The sequence below is a fragment of the Centroberyx affinis genome, unplaced genomic scaffold (assembly GCF_046629955.1).
Source record: "Centroberyx affinis isolate AG114_WGS23_722 - 3 ecotype Tasmania unplaced genomic scaffold, CSIRO-AGI_Caff_v1 ptg005952l_1, whole genome shotgun sequence".
In the NCBI taxonomy this organism is placed as follows: Eukaryota; Metazoa; Chordata; class Actinopteri; order Beryciformes; family Berycidae; genus Centroberyx; species Centroberyx affinis.
In genome coordinates this window covers 124,669-146,256 of record NW_027283025.1, presented here as the reverse complement: position 1 = coordinate 146,256, position 21,588 = coordinate 124,669, and the positions used below count along the sequence as shown (strand labels likewise).

The 21,588-nt window shown below is 44.9% G+C and overlaps 2 protein-coding genes across 2 annotated transcripts; one reads left to right on the top strand and one right to left on the bottom strand.

Annotated features, from left to right (window-relative positions):
- Window positions 1-529: 529 nt before the first annotated feature.
- Window positions 530-3,244, bottom strand: foxj1a (forkhead box J1a). Its single transcript, XM_071547493.1, has 2 exons — window positions 2,618-3,244; window positions 530-1,396 (listed from the first exon to the last, which is right to left on the bottom strand). The coding sequence occupies exons 1-2, from the start codon at window positions 3,242-3,244 to the stop codon at window positions 530-532; spliced, it is 1,494 nt and encodes a 497-aa protein (XP_071403594.1).
- A 6,540-nt stretch (window positions 3,245-9,784) lies between these two features.
- Window positions 9,785-19,964, top strand: ubald2 (UBA-like domain containing 2). Its single transcript, XM_071547489.1, has 3 exons — window positions 9,785-10,025; window positions 15,288-15,344; window positions 19,587-19,964. Exons 1-3 carry the CDS (start codon window positions 9,906-9,908, stop codon window positions 19,962-19,964), a joined length of 555 nt encoding a protein of 184 aa, XP_071403590.1. The 5' UTR covers window positions 9,785-9,905.
- Window positions 19,965-21,588: the final 1,624 nt, after the last annotated feature.

Sequence of the window (21,588 nt, the reverse complement as noted above, 5' to 3'; positions counted from 1 at the left end):
CTCTGAAAATAGCATTCAGATCATGTGCTCTTATCCTCTCATTTGGGTAGATCCCCTTTACCATGGCATCACTCTATTATGATCTATCAAGAGTCAAGCCTGATAGTCAAAACAACATGAACATGCACTTTTACATTGTAAACAAAGACTGTGTTGTATCACCCTCCTTCCAAAGAATAGTTTATTTTACTGAAGTCTTGTTGACAAAATCTATCGTCCAATTTCATGGTTCCCCCCAAAAAAAGATTCAACATTTTTATCAGTGTGAACTACTGCTGTACATTGTGGCATCTTTGTTCAGTAGGCATCGAGAACGTGCATCCATGAGGAGAGCCAGCATTGATCAGCATCAAAATGTATTCTCTAAAAACACTTTAAACATCTTGAAAAGGACTCTTGATGCTGAAGGGTTGCTTGAGTTTACAAGGTCCATTCCCATAAGCTGTTTCCTGTTGCCGTGTTGCCATCACAGCTGGTTTGTTCAAAGGATTATTGGAGAAGATGGAGGGACCCGGAAAGCACCTATTCCTCAAAGGAGGGTGTCAATCCGGGTGCTGAGGTCTCCGCCCAGGGAGTCCCCCAGGTCAAACAGCTGGTCCAGGTTGACGGTCGAGCTACAGAGGAAATCATTGCGGCCTTGCTCCTCCTCCTCCGGCCAGGGGCTCTGCAGGAAGGCCGTGGCGAGGAAGGTCTCCTCATCAAAGTCCGACACCTCATTGTTCCTCTGGGTCTCCGCCAACACGTGGATGTCTGCCGTCCCCACGGAGGCTTCCACGGGGCAGATGTGGGTTCCCCGCACCGTCAGGTCCTCCTCCTGCGGGATGGGGCTCAGCGGCCCCCCTCCGTCCAGGCTGAGCTCCCCGCTGAGGGCCGAGTCCAGCAGGGCGTCCCAGTCGAAGTTCCCCTTGAGAGATCCCAGCTCCTTCTGCTCGTCCGGGGACAGCAGCGGGGAGCTGGAGCGGCGCGGGGCTTTGGCGCTGCTAGCTCTGGAGCCCAGAGACTGTTTCCTCTTGTGCCCGCCGCCTCCTTTGCCCACCGGCCAGGACCCCAGCATGGTGCCCTCGGCCAAATGGGGGTCCCAGTTCTGGTCGGCCCCGGTGGCCTCTTCAAACTCCCTGAGGAGCTGCTGGGACTCTGGGTTGATGCACAGGCCGCTCTGACCGCCTGTGGAGCTGCAGGAGCCTCTGGGCTGGGGCGGGGCGTTGACCCGGAGCCGGTTCTGCAGGGCGGGGTTGATCTGGACCGGCGGCATCCGCCTCTTCTTGTACGCACCGTTCAGGAGGCGCTCGGCGTACTGCGGGTCGATCTTCCAGAATCCCCCCTTCCCCGGCTCGTCTTTCTGTCGCGGTACCTTGATGAAACACTTGTTCAGCGACAGGTTGTGACGGATGGAGTTCTGAAAATAGGGACAAGCGTTTGACATGACATGCTTCATCAAACAGAGGCCTTGTTGGGAAGCCAGCTCTAAACTGACTGCACATTTCCCTGCAGCAGAGCAGGAAGTGCAGATGGCTGAGAACCATACATCACATTAATGCATTGTGTACCCTTGCATTCACCCAACACTGGCCCTCTGGCACCCCCCCTCCACTGGAGTCTAAATGGAGCAGTGACCCAATGACCTTTGTTAAATATTATCTGCCCCATGTACTGGCTTACAATAACAAAATGCTCTGAAATGTCTGAGCCAGACGCTTAAACAAGGGAGTACAGCTAACAGGTCCATCAATCATTTATCCAGCAAATTAAACTTTTTCTTGAAAATTCCTGCCCTTTCGAGGGGGAATCTGCTCTTTCGATGCTGTATCGCCCCTCCTTTACTCCCCCGTTGCCTCTCTTTGCTCAAGCAGAAAAACCTAGCAGCTTTTCAGAGGCAAATGCAGTGGGTTTACAAAAAAAAGAGAGAAGTAAATGAACACTACAATTCATGTTTTGCTACGAAAGCCGGTTTGTAATGGATGGAGGTTTTCGCTGCCATCGCTGTGCCACAAGAGTTACTTAATTACTCACATAGCCAAGCCGCTAATACTTCTTCAGAGTGTGGCAGCTGGCCCAGGCCTCTCAATATATTGCCTTCCTCTGAAATGGACTTCTTACCGCTCCTTACATAGAAAAAAATAATGTGCCCAGCTGCGACTTGGCTCCACTGCAAAACACATGGAGCAGCAAACAGCAGATCCTCGCTGAGATCTGACTGAGAGACTCTCCCACGACTTAGGCTAATGAGCTTCAACTAGAGGTGTGTGTGTGTGTGTGTGTGTGTGTAGAGAGAGTGGGCAGAGAGAGAATGGAAGGCGGAGAGACAGAATGTATGAGAGAGAAAGAGAAGGAGAAAAATGTATCAAAAGAAAACAAGTGAATGAGCATGAGAGAGAGTGTGTGTGTGTTTGTACATGTGAATGTATAGGTGCACATGTGTTTGTGTATGTGAGTGTGTTTGTGTTACTTTTCAACACAACATGTGTAAACAGCAACTCATCATCAGACAACAAGTCTGATGAACACAAATGTGTATTGTGTTTTTTAAGAGTGTATGTATATGTGTAAAGTATGTGTATATGTGTATCTGAACAGTATGCGTGTGTGTGTGTGTGTGTGTGTGTGTTCACTCCCTTACCTGCCAGGTGGGATCAGCATGGCGGAAGTAGCAGAAGTTGTCGGTGATCCACTTGTAGATGCAGGACAGGGTGATCTTGGTCTTCTTGCTGGCCTGCATGGCCATGCAGATGAGCGTGGCGTAGGAGTACGGCGGCTTGATGTGTGCGTTGGTCTTGTAGTCCACCTCGTCGGGGCAGTGGCCGTGGGCCACGATGCCGGGGAGCGACTGCATCCTGCTGTAGGCCGCCGCCGTGGGCTTCCCCGGGGTCAGGGGCGTCCCGATGGAGGCGGGGTCCCCGGCCAGAGGGGAGGCCGGGGCCTCGGAGCCCAGCTGCTGGCGGCCGAAGAGGTGAGGCTGGTGGTGGCCGGACAGCGGGGCCTGCTGCGGCCCGTTGGCACTGAGGATGGAGAACTCCTGGAGCCACTGCAGGCTGGTCAGGCTGTCGTCCAGGCTGACCGCTGAGCTGCAGCTGCTGATGCTGCTGCTGTTGTTGTTGTTGTTGTTGTTGTTGTTGTTGTTGTTGTTGTTGTTGTCAGTGCCGCTGCCCCCGTCCCGTTCCTCGGCCTGGGCGGCGGCCGTCACCACCTCCTCCTCCAGCCCCACGGAGCCTTCAGGCCAGGGGTCGGCACAGCTCAGAGACAGCATGGCTCTCCAACACCTCTCCTTCTCTGCCCCCCCACTCCTTCTCCTCCCCCTGCCACCGCCTGACAAGAGGGAAAATATACACCCAGCTTAACAAAGTGGAAAAGGACAATGATGGCCCTATTTGAAAACAGTGCCCTTGTTTGTGTGTGTGTGTGTGTGTGTGTGTGTGTGTGTGTGCGTGTGCGCGTGAGTGCAAAGTGAAAGTTTCAGATCGGTATATTTCCATTCCATTCAAATGCCATGGCATGTCTATCACCTGGATGTGTGGCTGATGGTAAAGTGTGGGGGTTAAAACCGGAGAATAGTGCGCGTGAGATGTGAATTCTCTCGTCATGGAGGAGCGTCTCTTGTCTCTGAAGGTCAGAGAACTTTCCTGAACAGCTCAGTGGCGCACTTGACGCTCAGCGCAAAAAAAGGAGCGCACCTCACCAACAGCCGCACCACGGGCTTTTAACCGACACAGTGGGTATTAGGGGATAAAATAATTACCTGTATCGAATTTCATAATTATAATGCACTATTCTACATAATTTAGATGGGATATCATCCGAGAGGAAATGCACGCAATTGGGACAGAGTGTAATCCGCATAGTTTCACCGCATAGTTTGGACCTATATCACCTAAGGCATTCTTTAATTTTATTATAGCATAAGTGTTTAACCAAATAATTGCGAATAATCTAATATGAATTCTAACATATAAAATAATATATATAATGTCATAATACATTCGGCAATATATTTATTATTATATATATTTATTAAATAATTATAGAATTATTTATGTAATTTATTTCTTTGATAAAACTCTCATTAACAGTCGAATAAACTTGCCAAATTGAAACAGAAACACAGAAATATATTTACCACACTCTTTGATATTTATAACCAATAACTTTCAACGGTATAATTTTGTATTAGTTTCAATGGAAAAAATGATCAAATCTCCTTAGAATAAACATTAAAACTCACCTTTTGTCAGCTTTTGTGTTGAGAAAAGACCTTTAATTCCAAACGAGCAGCAGCTACTGAATGTTCAATTGCAGCTGAGCCTGCTCGAAGTGGGATTTTGCACCTGTTGACAACTTCTGAGAGAAAGAGAGAGAGAGAGAGAGAGAGAGAGAGAGAGAGAGAGAGGGGAAAAAACAGGAATTCCTCTGGATTGTCTTTGGCGCTCCGGTTGGCGCGTCCTCAGCCGCAGCTCTGTAAAGTAAGTGGGTCTTTATAACGGGTGGCAGCGGCTGGAGGATCTGTCGGGGAGGCAGTTTAATACCTGGTGCAGGAGGTTTGTCCGGCAACCATAGAAACGGTACACCCCCTTGTAAACAGCTTCCCGTTCCTCTATTGGCCTGCCGGTTTCTATGGTGCTTCATTTTTAATCACTCTCGAGTCAACTCTGGCTCTGTAGGGCAGAGGGTTCTCAAACTGGGGGCCGGGGTACCTGCAGGGGTCCGTCTTGGGCTCCCTGGCAAAATGAGGATTAGTTTAATTTCCCCGCTCTTTAATTCACTAGAAATTATCCCAGTTAGAGAATGTATAAATTAAAAATGACTATTGTAATGACAGGTGCGACTCTCACCACTATAGGCTATCTCCTCACAGTAATGATAATACATTTGTAAAGCAGATGAACAGATGAAAATGAAGCAGACAAATCAAACAATACTTATGACAGCTGATTTCAAATAGAAATAGTGACACTTATTTACAAGTTAGATGTATAAACTACATGTAACAAATTAGTAGTCAAAAATCAATACGACTAAGTTGATAGAAATCAGTTTACATTGATATCTATCAAACGCAAGTCAACTCTAATTGCAAAATACAGTGAAGATGATTTATATAATTCAATAAATCATCAACATCATTTCACCCTTTCACTCTCCTTTTATGTCAACAAGTTGAAGGGTTTTTATCTGCTGATCAGTTTAAATAGACAGGTTATCCTTCATCTGCGGCCCTCAGAGCCAGTGATTGGCTTCTTTTTTTCTTGTTCTGAAGTCTGCATTGAAATTTGTTTTGTAAATAATAAGTGGCTTTCCTGAACTTTCCATATTCAATCTGATATTGTCCTGGCAAAAAAAGGACAACAGAAGCCAGACAGCAAAAATACGTTTTTTTGTTCACAACAGAAGGGGTTGTTGTTCAGTTACGGTTTGTGAGGTCGAATTTGAATTTTTACCCCTTTTGCTCATACCTTTAAAAGCATTGTATGGAGCACAAGGCAAACTGTGAGTGGCACCGAAGATAAGGCACTGTGGAGTGTTTGACCCATTTAAAGCAGCGGTTGTGAGGAAGGCACCGTGTTCCACATCCAACTTTGAAGAGGGGACAGGACTCCAGAGATGAGGAAGCCTTTTTTATTGCTTTACAGTTGCCTTTGTGGAGTGCCTCAGGAAACCACTCAGCCACACTAATAGAACGCTCAAGGGGCCAAACCTTTTTGTTTCTCCTTTTTCTCCCTTTCTGTCTTATGAACAAAAGTACATTCCTTCACACACGCCCCCCTGTAAGTCCAAACGCTGGGTCCAACTTTTAGTTTGTTACTGATTAAATATATTCAGCGATGATGCCAGAACGGCCTCATTGTCATCATATGTGCAGTATATGGACAAACTAACAAGCGTAGAGACAGAAAACCCCAACAGAACCAAGACTAGACCAAGTCCCAGACAGGCGTACTCAGACTTGAAGTTCTCATGTTGGGTCTATAGTCTACTCCCTGCTTCCAAGAGGCTGACAAAAAGCAAAAAAAAAAAAGGCACAAGCCAATCACTGGAACGTGACAATACAAAGAGAGTGATGAGAGAGAGAGTGAACAGGAACTTTCACTCTTATCTTAACTTGTGTCTTCTCAACCCACAAAATTCGCCCCAAAGACGCATCTCATTGTCCAATCCCTTAGGGTCAGTGTTCCCAACCAGACTGGTTTGTTCATGTCAGACTCTTCAGACCCCCCCCCCCCACCACCACCACCACCACCACCCGCCCCCCATCACATCACCTCCAGGAGAGGTCAGAGGTCAGGATGCGAGCAGCCAAGCACAGTAACCTCACAGAGAGACGGGTCAGGGAGGGCGAGCCGGCCTCAACTCAGGACTGATAGGGATTAGGGCAAGAGGCAGGCAGAGTTGGTCGGTGGACTTGACAGACAGACAGGCGGGCGGGTACACACACACACACACACACACACACACACACAAATACCAGCCGCAGATTAATGAAATAGAGGGATTTACCAAAATAAGCCTCTGAGCTTCTGAATGCAAAACGTATGAGCTGTTTGATCAAATTCAAAGAGGTGCATTACAGCAGGAGTTAATGGGTGAAGAACTGATCCATTGGAAAACATACAAGACTTTATTGATTTGCATGAGGAAAAGGACAGAATTAGCAGAAACAAGCTGAAGGCTAATTTATTTCCACTCATTTACAGAGATCATGATAAAAGAACCAGCAGTAGTCCTGTGTGACGGGTTAGAATCAGTTCAAGGCCAAAATGAAGCTGTAGTTTGAATTTTTGTATAGATTAGAACGTTAACCTTTAATGAGCTCCAGCAAAGATAACCACAAGGAAAATACACACAAAAAAAAATCCCAGAATCTTACTTTAACTCTTTGTTCACTCAGTCTTAATCTAGCAAAAATAAATGTGCAGTCATTTGGTTTTCAGATGCAATGCCAGCTGTTGGACAGATGAGGGCGCAAGACACTATCTAATAACTGCCCAGACCAAGTTTCCAGGCCACATACAGTAAAGTTCACTGGAATTGACAGATGTTAATGTAAAGCTAGAGGGGAGACTACATGTTTCCATCATGCACTTTAACTGTTAAATTGTTTGTTTAAAGAAGAGGTGGTGGGAAGGACATAATGTTATATGGGTAACACTTATGTATATGAGTGGCCATAAGGCATTATATTGGCATCACAAGTGCATCATAAGCACATTGTGAGTGCATGATAATTATTAAGCATGATATAGTAAAGACAATGTGCAAAAAAATGTATGTTGTTGAATATTTTACAGGACAACTGTATAGGTTATGACATAACATTAAACTGAATGTAATTTTCTGATGTTTCTCTGATGATTATATCGTAAGAAAAGTTTATCTGTGCTTCTAATGGGTTTATAATCTGCTTATAATGCATCACATAAAGTGTCACCAGTATATGTTTCTATTCAGTTCTCTACAGGTAGATCCATGACCCCAAAAATACATCTTTAGGCCCACTGCTGCTGACTCTAAATGTGTCTTTCCTGAGTGAAAGTAAATAAAAGCCGTGTACCACCCACTCCGCGTTATCGACCGGGTTTCTAAACAAGTTCACAACAAGTCATCACAAAGGACCTTTATAGCCTCCGACTGCTTATTCACAGTTGCTTTCAGTCTCTCTCCACCGGGCCCCCGCAGCCACAGGGCGTAGAAACTTTCAGTCGTGTGTTAACTCACACAGGACCAGTATTCAAAACTCTTGTCACATATACAAATGTATGGAGGGTCGGGGGTGGGGGTGGGGTGGGGGCTGGCAGACTCGTGAGTCACGGGGGCAATATGGAGGTCAGCACGTGGGTTAGAAAACAAGCAAGACATCCTGAGCAGCCCCCGGTAACAAAGTCCACTTTTGTGAAGACAGCTTGGTGTTAATCATCGACTAAAGAGCGTTAGTGTTGCCCTGCCCCTTCCAGGTCTTGTTCTGGTGGAGAAATGCCACCAAGGAGGCAGTCAAAAAGCTGGTTTACTGGCAACAGCAGGTCAGGGCAGATGACTGGACAGCACCTCCAGGAAATGAGCATTATGGTTTTAGATTTCATGCATTAAAAAAAACACATGCGTAGATCGGTGAGGTTTTACTGTGGAGTAGAGGAGAAATTAAGTGTAACCTAAAAAAAAAAAAAAACAGCCTCTGTTCACCTCTAGGTAATTTGTGGGTTTTAAGGAAAACGTGTCACACTGGAAATGAGGCAACATGGCTCCTTTTGCTTGCAGCTTTGCTCTTACATCAGGCTGGAATAGTGTAAAATGTCCCTGTGGTAGATGCAATTTAAATAAGCATCATGTAATCATCACTGGGACTCACACCTAAACTGTCAGGCTTTCCTCGGGGTGTGAGGTTTTTGTAGCCCGGGCTCCAATCCACTGTTGGCCGGCATCAAGCAACATTCAGGTAACACCTTCCTACAATACATAATAGATAGCCTTCCTCTGTCACATGCTTTCACCTACACCCAAGCTGAATTATTCAGCCCAGCAGCAGAAAGACAGCTTGATAAGCTGCAGCCAAGAGCTGCACTCAGATGATATGAAGAATTAAGGCTGATCCATCTGAAGAACCGTTAGCAACCGTCCTCATTCATTTCACTTTCAGTTTATTACAGGGAAGAAAAGTATAGTGTACTGGAGTCAGACAGGCCCATACACTCACTGTAGGACTCCACAGCCATGCACACATTATGAAGCTCACTTCACATGTTCAGGTTAGGCCTACATGTCTCATTATCCATGACTAAGGATGACACAGCCTACATTAGAAATTATGTTTACATTACACCCTGTTTTGAAATGTAATAACAAAAACAACAATAATACTTATCTATGGAGTAGACTGCTTATCTAGAAGCAAAATTTACAAAGTGCTTTACAGGAAAGCAACCAAGAATAGTAAATAACATACAATGAAGAAATGAGAAACACATTCAAAATGCATTTTAAGAAGTGATTCAAAACATTGAATTTGGTGGACTAAGTTCCAGTCTATAGGAGCCTTGAAAACGCGAAAACACTTTTATTCTATAGTTTGTGCGTCCTGTGAAGATTTAATAATCAAGTAGCACTTACATGTCAATAAAATTTCAACTTTTAAAATGGGTTCTCCTGTTATTCCCACAATTTTCTCGAACCAAAATAAACCATTTAGGGCTGTAGCGAGCCGCGTAAACCAATCATAAACGTTGAGGTTTTATTAAAATAATGTACTTGGTTGATCAATTGTATGCCGAAATTTCCAATTTTTGGTAAATGGTCTTAAATTATAATCATTATATTCAGTATTTGACATAATGATTCTCCCTATATCCCTACACACCCATAAACATCCATTATGGAAGCTAGGCTCCATAACTGTGGATGTAAACAAAAATATATATTCACAATGTTTACCAATGTGGCCATGATTCATGTAGCTGCAACATGAGCCAGCCAATTGGCTTCATGAATTCAGCCACATATCCGATCAAAGACGTTACGTCAGCGTAACGGACATGATTGAAAGCGCGTGTATGTTTACCCTGGCTAAAAACAGAGGGCGGAGTTGTTAACATTAACACTGACTCCACTTGACTCCACTCACTGGCAGTGTTCTTGAGCACAAAACCAAGCGCTCCAATGATTTTAAACGCTTCTCCGTGGCAGCCAATGAGCGCTTTGCTAGTACTATCTCGCTCTCTAGCTGTCCAATCAGCTGCTGACCTCGGCTTTGTTGTTGGTGATGACATGAAAATATTGTTGTTGCTGGAAGCTGCGGAGACAGAGGGGGGAGATTGGCAGGGAGGACTAGGCTTGAGGGGACTGGTTCAGAGATATTGTGAAGTGAAGATTTATTATTTTTTTTGTTTTTGACCTTAAAGCAACTGTGGGTTGCGCGACGAGCGGTCATGTCGGTGAATATGGACGAACTCAGGCATCAAGTAATGATCAACCAGTTTGTTTTGACTGCTGGCTGCGCCGCCGATCAAGCGAAGCAGCTTCTACAAGCGGCCCACTGGCAGTTTGAGGTTAGTGTAACGTTGTGTGCTTTATTCTGGCTGCACTCACTGCCCTCTTCGAGATGAACGATCGTGTGGTTCACCGACGCCCGACAATATGTTCAAAACAACTGACAGATTTAAATAGATGAATTGTGTCAAATGTTGAATATTTTGATCATAGCCATGCGACCATGCGCTCTTGTAGCTAACGTTAGCTAAGCTAGCCAGCACTGTGGACGTGGTACTCAATTCAGTGGCCGTTTTGTTTACATTCTTGACAGGAATCCACTGTGTCATTGCTAAGCTAATTGTTGTTAGCCTAGCCGTTCATATGGTAATTTAGCGTTTATATATTTGTTCAAGCCAGTCCACTGTTATATAGTTTGATGATTGTGCCCTACAATATATATTAATTTAAACGTTGACAGCCAAATCAACGGTGCCATCTTGTCAGACAAGAAGACCATGTGGTAATCTGTACTATGTCTTCTTGCCACATACACCCGCAACTATTCATTCCCCCTTGATTATAACAGGTTCAGCTTGTTTGTTATTTTGGGCACATGGGATCATAAATGTAGCCCTCCCTCCCCTCCTCAGCTGCTAAAAATCCCTAAATCACGTTTCATGCAGGAATGTAGATTTTCCTTGCTTGTGGCCAGTATTTTGTAACTGCCAAGAGGAAAATTGCCTTGTATCCAGAATTTGAATAGAGGTTAACTGAAAAGTTGACAGTCAACTGCTAGATCCACGGGATTGTTTTAGCTTCTGGTAATGTTACCAGAGGAGATAGAGGTCACACTCCTGTACTTAGAGCTAAGTGGTCTAAGATTGATCCTAGTCTTGCTCACATGTATTAAAGAGAGACAGCTATATATAGGCTGATTAAGATGCATTAACCTTCCAGCTGTTCTCATACAGAAACCTGAGGTCTGCTATGAACATTTCCTATTCTCGATGCTACTGCTTCCTTCAGCTGACTCATTTGTAAATGCAAATGGCCTCTAGGCTAGTCATTTGGTCTGTATTTAGGACTAAATATGGAGATGAAAACATCAACATATGTGCTCCATTAGACCAAAAAAATAATGTAAAATCCTTTAAAAAAAACCCTACAATATCAGTTTTTCCTTTGAGAAGCCTTCGGGCTACTAGTTTGAAATATTCATCAGGCCTGTTAAACAGCTGAGGGACACCTGAAGGATCTTTGACATCAAGCCTGTGCTTCCAGATGGTTTTCCCCCAAACCGCACCTCCGTCTCTCTGTTAATGACCAATCTGTTGTTGCTCTGGTCAGTGCCTGGCTGCGGCCGGGCCAGGTGGTTCAACAGGGGGGTGGGAGGAAGCAGCTCAGCTCAGCTCCTCTCAGGCTGTTGCCGCTGCTTGGAAAGCTTGATTGATTGGAGTGGATGCATTGCTGGGACAAGTCTCCTCAAGGCGACCTGCTCAGGATCAAAGTGCAGTGGCTTTTCCCAGGTGGGCTGAGGAATGGACAGGTCAGTCTGACCCAGGAGCATAGCTTCTCTGGTATTGTTGTTTTCAGAGAAGTCAGGCAGCTGGTTTATTTTGTATTTGATAGCGTGTCAGATTGCGTGTAGAGGGTGGCCTTGTGGTTTTAGAGATAGTGTCTGCGGAAGTGCTGTTGAGCAAGACACTAAACCCCTCCCAACTCCAGAGAAGCTGTTCTGTAGCTGAGCCTGACCTCTGACCTCCCTGTGGAGAGGGGCAAGAGAGAAGACAATTCCCCCTATGGAGATCAATAAAGTGTAACATTTTTAGCTTCTATTTTTTATAAATCCTTCCTGTCCAAACCCTGTTGTTGACTGGTCAGTATGGACATATGAGATAGGAATACACAAGGTTCTATTGTGCTTGCCTCCTCTCTGTCATCGGACTCGGTGTGAAAGCATAGTAAACAGGCTATTGTTCCTTTCTGTGTGACAGCAGTGGCCTGATTTTCTCATTGGTCTGGTCTTGTGGTTTATTCTTCCCGGCCATAGGCATCTTCCATCCTCAGTCATTCCCCTAAGGCTCCTCATCCAGTTCCATAACACTACTCATGCTGTGTTCATATCCTGTGGGAAAGACTGCAGATACAAGCTTCCTACTTCAAAATACTGTTCAGGTGGTAAATCCTATGAGAAAATACTGCTCACATTAGCTTTCAGGAGGTAAATGCTACTTGAGAACTCAGGGTTTTGTGATGGACCTTGTTTTTTTTTCGACTTCCTGAATTCCAACAAGGAAATACCCGCAGTCAAGAGCAGGGAATGATGTAGGCATTTCAGATAAAACAAACAAAATGAACAGGTTTCATCACGCAAGCCATTTTGTAATCAGCTCTTCAATCAAGTCATAAAATGCATTTATAGGACACACAACTACTTGCTGTAGGTTTCGTTTCTTGCTGATTGCATTGTTTGTTGTAAAACATGAACTCAGATGTATCACTAACTTTATGTTTGTTAAATGTGAAAGAAAAATTCAGGATCAGGAGAAACCAAAGTCTACAGAAAATTTCAATCATAGAGTCTTGACGGGTTCAAACAAGTTTGAATGCAGTGAAAACGTCCATGCTGGTTACTTTTAACCATTAAGTTATTAAGTTCATTATTGCCATGTGACATTGAATGCAGCTTAACTCTGTTTGCTGCATTCCACTAATAATAAAATACACCAACAGAGTATTTGTATCAAAAGCAACATTACAAATGTTTTACATTGGCTAAAATAAGGTTAAAAAGTATTAAAACAGAAAATGACAAACAAAAACCCCACTGATGTGACTTCATTGTAAGTGTCTGGATAAGAGAGTTAACTAAACTAAACTAAGTTGTCCTGCTTGTTGTGGCCTGTTGAGTTTTCCTGCTGTTGCTCTTAACTGGAGTGGGAAGAATACCCAAATATCCTACTCAAGTAGAGGTAATGTTACTTGCTGACACTTTGCTGACAATTTTACTTAAGTAGAAGTAAAATTACTGGTGTAAAAATCTACTTGAGGAAAAAGTAGCTCATTAAAAATGTACTGAGTAAAGGTTACTCAGTTACTTAAAAAAAAAACACAGACATTACATATTATCTTTCTTATACAATGCAAAAGGACGAGAGGGCAGAGAGTTCACTGTGATATTTTATGTTTTTATAGGCCATGTTGAGCATTCTGAAAACAAGTTTCTGAAATTCATATCATTATTTGAACTGTGACAAAAACAAACTGAAAACTACTACATGTTTCTTTTGCTATTAGCTGTTCAGCTAGCTAGCAAAGATAGCAGACTAGCTAGCAACAACCAACCAACCTAATACAAACTGTAGCAGGATGGATATCTTTTGGGCTAAATGTTAACTGAGTTACTATCATGGATAAAGTTGAGAGTTTAATGTTACAGTTGGTTTCCTCCACATACCACATACTAGGTTTGAAGCACATGCATTTTACAGTGGGCCAGTTTCTGTTTCCTTGCATATGGAGACAAAATGAGTACTGTGACATGGATTAAAATGTAACAAAGTACAACAGTTCAGTTAGAAGTAAACAGGAGCTACTCAGTTACAGTAGCAAAGGTATAATTTGTTACTTCCTTGGTCCTAACAGTGTATTGTCTGTCACATTGCATTAGCAGTAGCCTGGCTGTTATGTCTCCTCTCTACATTGTTTTTAACCACCGTGTACGTAAATGAATCCTCTAGCTGGTGAAAGAACTACTGAAACCTTTTAATATTGGTTGTCATATGTAGGTTAGCTACACTGTGGCCTTATTTGTGAATCTAGTGTTTGTGTTTACAGCAGCAGGAAATGTGAATTGACAGTGTGGCGTTTGTGACTGACATGCACAAAACCTGGGCCCGGAAAATAAACCATGTAAAGACAAAGAACAGTGTGGACTCAGTGGCTCTTTACACAATAGCAGCAAAGCACTTTCACGCTTTGATATGTGTGTCACGTTGTACGGCAGACATTCCTGCACTACCACTGCTGTTGTCAAACAACGAGACCGTGTGTTGGGGGAGGGGGGCTATGGGGGAAACCACTACATTCATTGAAGTGTTGGCAAGAAAGAGGCCTCCAGTAAAGGGAAATGGAGGCTACGCTGAGCAGTAAAAGAAGCTCACACTTCCAACCTGATACATGTCCTTTTTAAAAAAAAATGTCTGGGCTGGGCTGGACGCACTAAAAGGCAATCCTAGCCTGTGTTTATTTAGGCCACATCATACAGCGGTGATTTGTTTCTACCAGAGGAATGACATCAGCAGCACCCGCACCGTTTTTCCCATCATTAACATGAATCACGCTGTAGTCAGGACTCAGAGGAATGTTTTGTCCTGCTGGGAGGAAAGTAGCCTGCTAGCCGAAGGGATGTGTTTTGGCTGGCTTGGTATCAGTATGTTGTTTCTGTTTCTAGGAGGTCATGAAGTCTGTTTTCATGCTGGCCTTGGCTGTGTTCACAACAAAGAGGAACAATACAAGTAGCCAACTCATTTCCTTGTTTGCACAGGGAGGCAGTCGTGAAACCCGTTGTTTACATTTTATAGCGTCTCCCTCTTTATCCCCAGCCAGTCAGCTTTCTTACCTTAAGAATACTTTGTTGTAGCGAAGGAGCTCGTTCTGTTAAAGCGGGTTTCCAGTTCTATTATTTTAACTAAGTGAGCATATGTTTGTACTTTTTCAGAAAGCATTGGTGAGGGACACTTTGGTTCATGTGAAAGTTATAATTCAGTAACTCCCTAGTAGTTGTAGTTGTAGTAGTAGTAGTAGTAGTAGTTTTTTGGCCATTTGTATTAAAAATACATTAGAATTCTTAGTCATGTGCCTCTCATTGACACAAAAACTCTCTAAAATGTAAATGATCAATAAAACACAAAAAGGGTTAACAATATACTAACAGAGAAAAGTGCAGTGGTGCCCTGCTTATCAGTGTCTCCCTGTTAAAATGTCAGTTTCCCTTATCAGTTAGTTAGTTAGTTAGCCTTTGGCTAAGCTGACCAGGCCAGTCTGTGGTCCACAGACCCCGTTTTAGATCACAGCATGGAGGATAATAGTTTTAACCCTGAGCTCACGTGTCAACTGACCCGTAGGCTGATTGAGAAAGGGGGATGGGAGTGATTCACACTCTCTGTGGCGTGGGGAAGAAGGAAAATGTGAAAGAAAAACTACTGTGTTTTGTGCCTGTATGGTTTGAGTAAACCCAAGTTCACAATTTATACTGTTTCCTTCTGTCTTCTCTCTGCTCTCTCTGCTCTCTCTCTCTCTCTCTCTCTCTCTCTCTCTCTCTCTCTCTCTCTCTACAGACGGCCTTAAGCTCCTTTTTCCAGGAGGCCAACATCCCTAGCCACCACCACCAGATGGTAAGTGCATTTGGTTCCCCTAAAAAAAGAAGAAAAATAGACTTAGGGCATGTATTATATCCTGTCAGTGGCTAAGTGGAGGCTGATTCACAACATGGCTGCAATGCAGCAGCAGCAGATTGCTGGACAGGGAGACGGATGCACCCATTGACCTGCTGGACTGGAGCATGAAGCCACACAGCTGGGCTTCAGACACCGGGAGGAGTCCCAAAAATAATGTAACAGGGCCACATCCGGACACACTCTTTGATGTGAAATTCCATATTTAGGTCCTCAAATATGTTTGATTTCATGTCCCTTTTGCATTTTGAAAGAAATTTCACTCTGCATCAAAGAGGGTGTGTCTGGATTTGGTCAAGGGTGTCGTCCGGATTCAGCTGTTGTTTCTTTATTGGAGTAGACTGGCTTCAGGCAGCAGGCTCTACCTGGTTGACACAATGAGGAAGGGTGTGTGCATTCGTAATTGCAGTTTAATCTGATGGTAACACAGTAATTAGTGGGGTGTGAAAAGGATTCACTTGACAAAACCCTGAGTGAGTTAAATAAATATTCTCTGCTAGTGCCGTACTCCACAGAGTGGCTGTTGGTTCTCCATACCTAATTTCAACATAGAAGAACAATGGCACAAGGATTGCCTCTGTCCTTGGCCCAGTGCTGCTTATGCAATACTGTTTCCTAACTGCCATTGTGTGTATATATATATATATATATGAGTGTGTGTTTTGAACTTGTATGTGTCCGAAAATCTGAAACGCTGCACTGCCCCCCGTGGCCCGCGACCCGGGAACGGTCTTTATCCTGAGCACGCAGGACCAGCATGCACTCTGCTCCGCTCTGCCCCACTAACATCTGCAGCAGCGAGACAGTGTTTTTGTTTTCTTTCTGCCTCTCTTTTCTTCCCCCCCCCTCCCTCTCCCTCCCTCCCTCCCTCTCCCAGCGCCTTCGTCCGGGTGTACGTGCTTGTCAGTTGCTCTGGGAGGGGCATGTTCTAGCTGGAGAGCAAGGAAGTGTGTGAGAGGCGGGGGCTGGGGTTTGTTATTATTTTGGGTGCAGTGCCATTACATCATAGCGCTGGAGGCTGTGTGTGTGTGTGTGTGTGTGTGTGTGTGTGTGTGTGTGTGTGTGTGTGTGTGTGTGTGTGTGTGTGTGTGTGTGGAGGAGGAGTGATGGAAGAAAACAAGGCTGTATGCTGGAGAGTGGAGACTGGAGGGAGGCTGGAGTGGAGAGAGAGGGAGTAGAAGAAGAGGAGACAGGGAGGCTCAGTTGCGGTGGTCAGGGTGAGCATCAGCTGCCAGACAGCTATTTCCATGTCTAGCACAAGCCCCCCTTTCTGCCTGCAACCTCCTTGGACCCTGGAGGCCATCGGGGGAGCCATGTTGGGAAAGCTTGGGCGTGGAGAAGAAAGAGCTCAGTGTTGCAGCAATAATGAACAGAGCGCGGCCCTTAATCAAAGATTAACTCTCTGCTGACAACAGGTCTGTCTGCGAGACTTTCTCTTATCCGGGGAAAAACATTTGAAAGTGTCAGACGTAGACAACGTGGGTGTTGAGGAGGATTCAGTCTTCCTACGTCAGCCGGTTTAGAGCTGGGACGGCTAATTTGTTGACACACTGATGACATTCAGGTTTATCAATTCGATAATGGTTAGGGCAGAGAGAACCGGTTGTATGACATTTTTTGTTGGGACTTTATGCGTAAGGGTCATGTGTACGGTAGGAACACCGTACATTGTGTGTGTGTTTGTGTGTACTCATAGTTTCCCCTGAGGCATGACGGAGGGTCATGAGAGATGTTACTGTTTGTAACATGCGTAGAGTTCCAGCCTCAACAACAGCTCTCCCAGCGGAGCAGAGGAGGCACAGTCTGTCCTCCGACTGCCAGTGTAAACAGTCCTGAAGCTTGGAGCGTAAACTCTCCAGCCTGTTTGTTCACTTTCTGTCCTCCGCCTCCGCTGCCGGAAGTAGCAATACAATGGCAGCAGCGATGAGTGATGTCACTAGTGTTACTTAGACCAACATGTCGGGCCTGTTTTATTAAGAATAGGATCTGGTCCAGTAGGGCTGTTTCCATGACACTGTATCGATTTTCCAGCCCCTCGTATCGATACATTAAAAAAACGTATTCATGTTTTAAATGGATTTAAAATGTCCTTAAATTTCCCTCAAATCCCTTTGAATTAAATAGTTTTGACTCAATTTGTCCGCTGTGTTGTCAATATAATGTGATGTACATATTAGACTACCCAGGTGGTACACAGCAAGTTGTATTTTCAGCTCTATTTTTAAATTTTCAGTAAATTATGTATTGTATCACAATGTATCGTGATACGTATCGTATCCTGAGGCCCTTGCCAATACCCAGCCTTATGGTCCAGTCAGTGTAGCACTCCTCTGATATGTTGATATGATGCAGTTTGATTGATTACATTTTTATTGTATAAATTAATATTACACTGGTTGTCTATGGGAAGCTCTTAACTTTAACTGATTTTAATAAGACATTTCAATCAGATTCCACACAAGTATGCATGAATATGTTTTATTATCATTATCCTGTGTTTCAGTGGAGAGTTTTAGTGTCCCATGATGGTCTAAATGCCATTTCAGAGGCTTTTCCACCCTGACAAAAAGAAAAGCGAGGGGGGAAACACTAAATACTTGAAATTTTTTGGAATCTTTTGAGCATAAAAATGGTCAAACTTAAAGATATTGCATACCGGCACAAAATGTCAACAGTTTCAATCCAAACGATCAGTATTGGCGCTTTCAAAATTTGATTGTTTGGCTTTGTATTTGCATGTCTGTATTTGAGTTCAGAGCTCTGTGTGTGTGTGTGTGTGTGTGTGTGTGTGTGTGTGTGTGTCTATATGTGTTGGGGTCATGCGGGTGACAGATCAGGCCAGTCCAGACTTGCCTCCTCAGCTGCGAGCTCCCAGGGTGCATTGTAAACACAGAACATTGCGGTTCAGGCTCTGTTACTGTGTTAACCTCTTCCAGCCTCGCCGCTGCTCCCACACCCAGCAGCTGCAGGGTCAGATTTATTTTATTCTGTACCATCGAAGCTCCTAGGGTTTTTAAACTAAACTGAAAACGAGTCCTATGATTCATACTAGGGTTGGACTGACATAAGTATCAGATGTAGTCCAGTCAGTGTTATCCACCAATCAGTACTATACTGATTACTCTATGGGAAGCCCTTAACCTGAATTGATTCTTATATGATATATCGATCAGACTCAGGTATGCCTGAATATGTGTTATTATTCTTACCATTGGTTTCTCTTACCATTTGAGTCCCAGGTCCCAGTCCCAGGTTTAAATTCTGTGTCAGAGGCTTTTCCACCCAGACAGGATAAAAAATCCTAAAATGTCATACAAATTGTTAGCTTTAAGATATTGAATATTAGTACAAAATATCTGCAGTTTCAAAATGTATCAGTCTTCGAAAATTAAAATCAGTGGCTCCCTAGTAGATACTAATAGATTGAGCTAAACCTTTTCTTAAGGTAAAGATATGTGATTAGTTTCCTTCAGGCTGGACTGGACAAACAGAGACCTGACAGACATGCCATACACCATACACCCATACATACTATCTCATATGTTGTGTACGCATTTGTGTATGCACGTGTATGTGTGTGTGTGTGTGTGTGTGTGTGTGTGTGTAGAATTCTGGATGTGTACATGTGAAAGCCCCCATGCCAGCAGTGTGTTATAAATAAAGCCGGCCTCCCACTGCACAGCTGAGAGGTCCCCACCTCTATTTATGGTTGCTACCTGATCCCAGTGTGTTTGTGTGGATGTGTGTGTTTGTTTCTGTCCCTGTGCTTTGGCCGGCCGGCACCACACCGCTTTTCAAATTGCATTTTAATTGATGTCCTCATTGCAGGCATTTGGCATTTAGCACAGTGTCACGCATCATCTATATCCAGAGTTGAGTGCAGGCGAGTAAAGGAAATCTGAGTCCTTGGTGTTCAGATTATGGCCATAAGAGAGAAGGATTGCAGTTTCAAAATGCTGGTCAGATGGACGCCCCCTTAGGCAAGCAGTGCCCTAGATATGAACTCCCAACTCCGATGTGTGTGTTCTATATCATTATGTCTATGGGCGTACAAACTTTAGGTCCCATGGCAGCCAAAGATAAAAATACACCTACAAAACTGGTACAAACTGTATTCAATTTCTGTTTGCACTTCTAATTCCCTTCCTCTTTTTTTTTTTTTTTTTTTTGTTTTCTCCCCAGATGTGTACCCCAAGAAACACCCCGGCCACACCGCCCAACTTCCCCGACGCGATCACCATGTTCTCCAAGCTGCGGGCGTCGGAGTGCGGCGGTCCCGGTGCGGGCGGCGGCCCCGGCGCCCAGGTGTCCATGGCCTGCTCCCCGCCGGCGCCCTCCTCCACGTCGGGCTTCGGCTCCTTCTGGGCCTCGTCGCCGCCCAGCCACCAGCCGGCCTGGTTGCCCCCCTCCTCGCCCACCGGCCACCACATGCACCACCACCACTACCAGCACCACCACCACATGCACCACATGCACCAGACGCCCATGTGGCCGCCCGTGTCGCAGCCCAGCGGCTCCCAGCAGCCCCCCGTCGTATCGGCGCTCCACGGCCAGAGATGAGACTCTACGCTGGGGGGGGGGGGGTTGGGAGGGCTGCTGGGAGGGGTGGGAGGGGGTGGGGGGCGCAGAGTGTAGCCAAATGAATCTGTTTCGGGAGTGGGAGGAGTCAAAGGGGGTCAGAATGGGGGGGTGGGAGGGGGGGGTTGAGGGTGGAATGAGAGGAAGAGCAGGTCTGAACAGCCTTGTGGGAAGAGACAAGATCCTGCTGTTTTCCTCTCCTGTTTTTCTAAACTGATGATGAGCAGTCCGGCTTTGGAGGAGATGCTCTTCTTCTTCTTCTTCTTCTTCTTCTGTGTCTTCATCGTTAAGTCATCCAAGCCTAGGAAGAACCCGGGGGGGGTGGGGGGAGGGGGGCGGCGGGGGGAACCACTAACAACACTGAGGAAGTGGGAAGACGGCGAAAGAGAAACCTACGAGGCCGGAGTCTCCGAGCCCCAAAAGCATTTTTTTTTGGGGGCGAAATGCAGAAATGTTTTCTTTTTCTTGTCATCAATGCAAGCAAACCCAGGACCCAACAGAGCACTTACACTTACTTAGGATAGGAGCCATGTGATCTGTTGAAGTGCTTTGTGATTGGTCTTTTTTTTTTTTTTTTTAGAAACTCTTCTTTCCCATAAGGTTGAGAAACGTTCCAGCAATCTGACAGGAATTTGGCAATAACCAGCAGACGACAAGGATGGGACTGTGGTTCAAATTGCAGCGGTTTGGATGTTTTTTTGGCTGATGGAAAGGCCCGAGCAAAAATATATGTTTCTACGCATATTATTTTGTGGTATGAATTGTGTGTACAGTGTGGATAGGATTATAGATCATGTATTAACGCTGCGGCCATGAGGTTGAGTTTCATTCATAGCCTCAGGAGCGCTAAGCACAGTGAAACTCGACTCGGCGGCTGCGTCGCATGCTCTTGTATCAGAGAGGCGGGGCTCCATGTGCGGACACTAATCTGAGGTTTGGGAATGTGTCGGAAACGCATGATGAACACAGATGAATCGTGAAGAGGAATGTGATCGGTGGCTTCGTCGGTGCGGTTGCAGGAACGGAAAAGCTTGCAATAATTTGATTATTCGACTGAGGTTGCAGCCGGACGAGAGAGCTGGCGCATTTATATTGTAGTTTTTTTTTTTTTTTGTTTTTCATGGAATAATTTCACCCTGTGACTTGTCAAAGAAGAGACTTTGAGCGGGGGTAATGATGTCACGTAGGCTTGTGGTCAATAAGGCATCACTTGGTGATTCAGCAAGAACTTTTGGGGTTTTTATTTGTTTGTTTTTCCTGATGGTTGGTGTGGCAACTCCACCCACAGACCTCATCAACAAGACAGGGCAGAGCGATGTCCTTTTTCTTTCGTTTGATAACGCAAGGCAGTTTCCTGTGACAGTCATTGGGAGAGTCTTGACTCACTTGTAAATAAAGCCTCAGCCAAAACAACAACAAAAAAGTGCAAAAACCTAGAACTCGGTCACGCCGTCGACGCGCGGGACGGACTCACGCGAAACGTTAATCTGAATATTTTGACACGGATGGGCGCGAGCTGCCAGTACCTCCGCCACGTCTCTGTCTGTGGGGGTAGAGGCCAACTCAGTGATTTTCCACACAACCTGCAGAAGCTCAACCACTCCTA

Bases quoted from the DNA above. Each gene is read 5' to 3' on its own strand.
- foxj1a (XM_071547493.1), bottom strand. From the start codon at position 3,244: ATGCTGTCTCTGAGCTGTGCCGACCCCTGGCCTGAAGGCTCCGTGGGG. The intron at 1,397-2,617 runs GTAAGGGAGTGA...CCCTATTTTCAG, and splicing joins ATGCTGATCCCACCTGGCAG to AACTCCATCCGTCACAACCT.
- ubald2 (XM_071547489.1), top strand. From the start codon at position 9,906: ATGTCGGTGAATATGGACGAACTCAGGCATCAAGTAATGATCAACCAG. The intron at 10,026-15,287 runs GTTAGTGTAACG...CTCTCTCTACAG, and splicing joins CGGCCCACTGGCAGTTTGAG to ACGGCCTTAAGCTCCTTTTT. The intron at 15,345-19,586 runs GTAAGTGCATTT...TTTTCTCCCCAG, and splicing joins CTAGCCACCACCACCAGATG to ATGTGTACCCCAAGAAACAC.